General features: G+C 47.2%; 1 protein-coding gene across 2 annotated transcripts in view; it reads right to left on the reverse strand.

Moving 5' to 3' along the window:
- The window catches only part of ALDH2 (aldehyde dehydrogenase 2 family member), a 40,979-nt gene that overhangs the window by 4,154 nt on the left and 34,139 nt on the right, over positions 1-2,686 (reverse strand). For both annotated transcript variants that reach the window (XM_017847344.1, XM_017847354.1), the window contains exon 12: positions 1,459-1,573. In XM_017847344.1, the coding sequence (XP_017702833.1) occupies positions 1,459-1,573 (115 nt within the window). The remainder of the gene's footprint in view (positions 1-1,458; positions 1,574-2,686) is intronic.

Raw genomic sequence — 2,686 nt, forward strand, 5'->3', positions numbered from 1 at the left:
AAAAAAAAAAAAAAAAAAAAGAAATTGGCAAACACAACTCTTAATTTGGCCTGTCCAAGTTTTTCAACTTACAGAACTGAGAGCCTGGCTGGGTGTGGTTGCTCATGCCTATAATCCCAGCACTTTGGGACCAAGGCAGGAGAATCGCTTGAGCCCAGGAGATTGAGACCAGCCTGGGTAACATAGTGAGATCCCATCTCTATAAAAAGTAAAAAAATTAGTCGGGAATGGGCGATGCACACCTGTAGTCCCAGCTACTTGGGAGACTGAGATGCGAGGATCACTTCAGCCCAGGAGGTGGAGGCTGCAGTGAGCTGTGATGGCACCAGTGCACTCCAGCCTAGTGATTCCAATCCTGGAAAGCCTTCTCAACCCATTTTCCAGGCTGGCTTCAAACTTGTGGCTCAAGCGATCCTCCCACCTTGGCCTCCCAAGAAGCTGGAACTAAAGGCATGCACCACCACACTCCACTTTTTCCTGTCTTTTTTTATATTTATAAGTAAATGTATCTGAGTATCTATGTACATATACTCCAAAAGTTGAGCTTATACTGAATATATATTAGTTTGTATACTGTTTTTACTTTAAAGGCTAAGCATTTCCCATATCAAATATTCTACAAAAACATCTGTAACAGATACCTGTTACTCCTTGAATGGGGTGTTCCATAATTTATTGGGCATTAAGGTTACATCTGATTTTCCCCTCTTAGAGATAAAGCAGTGAAGAACATTTATGGAAGGAACGCTTTCTTTTATTTCTGATGAGTCCTTCAGGCTCTATTCCAATCATTGAAGTTGCAAATCAAAGGAGATGGATATGGTTATGGGCCTTGATATCTCATGCCTAATAGCTTATTTTTTTATTATTTATTTTTAAATATTTTTATTACTGTGGGAATTGCTCCATTCCAACCTAATAGCTCTTTTTTTTTTTTTTGAGATGGGGTCTCGCTCTGTTACCCAGGCTGGAGTGCAATGGCACAATCTCAGCTTACTGCAACCTCCGCCTCCCAGGTTCAAATGATTCTCCTGCCTCAGCCTCCCAAGTAGCTGGGACTACAGGCGCCCGCCACGTCGCCCGGCTAGTTTTTTGTATTTTTTAGTAGAGACGGGGTTTCACCATGTTAGCCAGGATGGTCTCGATCTCCTGACCTCGTGATCCGCCCGTCTCGGCCTCCCAAAGTGCTGGGATTACAGGCTTGAGCCACCGCGCCCGGCCCAGAGGCTGGGTCTTTACCGTCTCTTGTCACTTCTCAGGCTTAAAATGGGAAATTAGTGGGAAACGCTGATGGCCTCAAGCATGAGGGAGAGGCCAAAAGGTAGCCTGCCCAGCAGACCCTAAACCCCTGGCAGGCCCCGAGACCCCAACAGACCCCAATCCCCCAGCAGGCTCTGAGCCACCAGCAGACCCTGAAACCCCAACAGGCCCTGAGCCCCCCGCAGGTCCCACACTCACAGTTTTCACTTCAGTGTATGCCTGCAGGCCGTACTCGCCCAGCTCCCGGCCACTGCCCGACATCTTGTAGCCGCCAAAGGGTGACTGGGCTCCAAACACATCATAGCAGTTGACCCTGTAATTTGAAATGAGATTGCAGAAGTCACTCTTGGGGGTTATGGATTACGCTCCCAGGATCCCCTGTATTGCCCTAAAGTCTGTATTTTATTTTTAACTTAAAAAAAATTTTTTTTTTTGAGATGTAATCTTTCTCTGTTGCCCAGGCTGGAGTTGCCATGGCATGATCTCGGCTCACTGCAACCTCCACATCTGGGGTTCAAGAGATTCTCCTGCCTCAGCTTTCCGAGTAGCTGGACTACAGGCATGTGCAAACACGTCTGGAAATAACTTTTTTTTTAAGCGACGGGGTCTCACTATGTTATCCAGGCTGTTCTCCAACTCCTGGCTTCCAGTGATCCTCCTGCCTCAGCCTCCCAAGTTGCTAAGACTACAGGAATGTGCCACCATGCCTGGCTAATTTTTTTTTTTTTTTTTTTTGAGACGGAGTCTCGCTCTGTCGCCCAGGCTGGAGTGCAGTGGCCGGATCTCGGCTCACTACAAGCTCTGCCTCCCAGGTTTACGCCATTCTCCTGCCTCAGCCTCCCGAGTAGCTGGGACTACAGGTGCCCGCCACCTCGCCCGGCTAGTTTTTTGTATTTTTTAGTAGAGACGGGGTTTCACCGGGTTAGCCAGGATGGTCTCTATCTCCTGACCTCGTGATCCCCCCGTCTCGGCCTCCCAAAGTGCTGGGATTACAGGCTTGAGCCACCACGCCCGACCTTAATTTTTTTATCTTTTATTTTTTGTAGTGATGGGGTCTCACTATGCTGCCCAGGCTGGTCTCGAACTCCTGGCCTCAAGTAATTCTCCTGCCTCAGGCTCCCACAGCACTGGGATTACTGGTGTGAGCCACTGCACCTGGATGGGTTTCTTTTCTTTCTTTCTTTTTTTTTGCCATTAAAAAAAAATTATTAAATTTTATTTGAATTTAAAATTCACCATTTTATTTATTTATTTATTTTTTTTTGAGATGGAGTCTTGCTCTGTCGCCTAGGCTGGAGTGCAGTGGTGTGATCTCGGCTCACTGCAACCTCCGCCTCCCAGGTTCAAGCGAATCTGCTGCCTTGGCCTCCTGAGTAGCTGGGATTACAGGTGCATGCCACCACGCCCAGTTAATTTTTCTATTTTT

This window comes from Rhinopithecus bieti, unplaced genomic scaffold (genome assembly GCF_001698545.2).
Source record: "Rhinopithecus bieti isolate Rb0 unplaced genomic scaffold, ASM169854v2 scaffold_947, whole genome shotgun sequence".
NCBI classification, from domain to species: domain Eukaryota; kingdom Metazoa; phylum Chordata; class Mammalia; order Primates; family Cercopithecidae; genus Rhinopithecus; species Rhinopithecus bieti.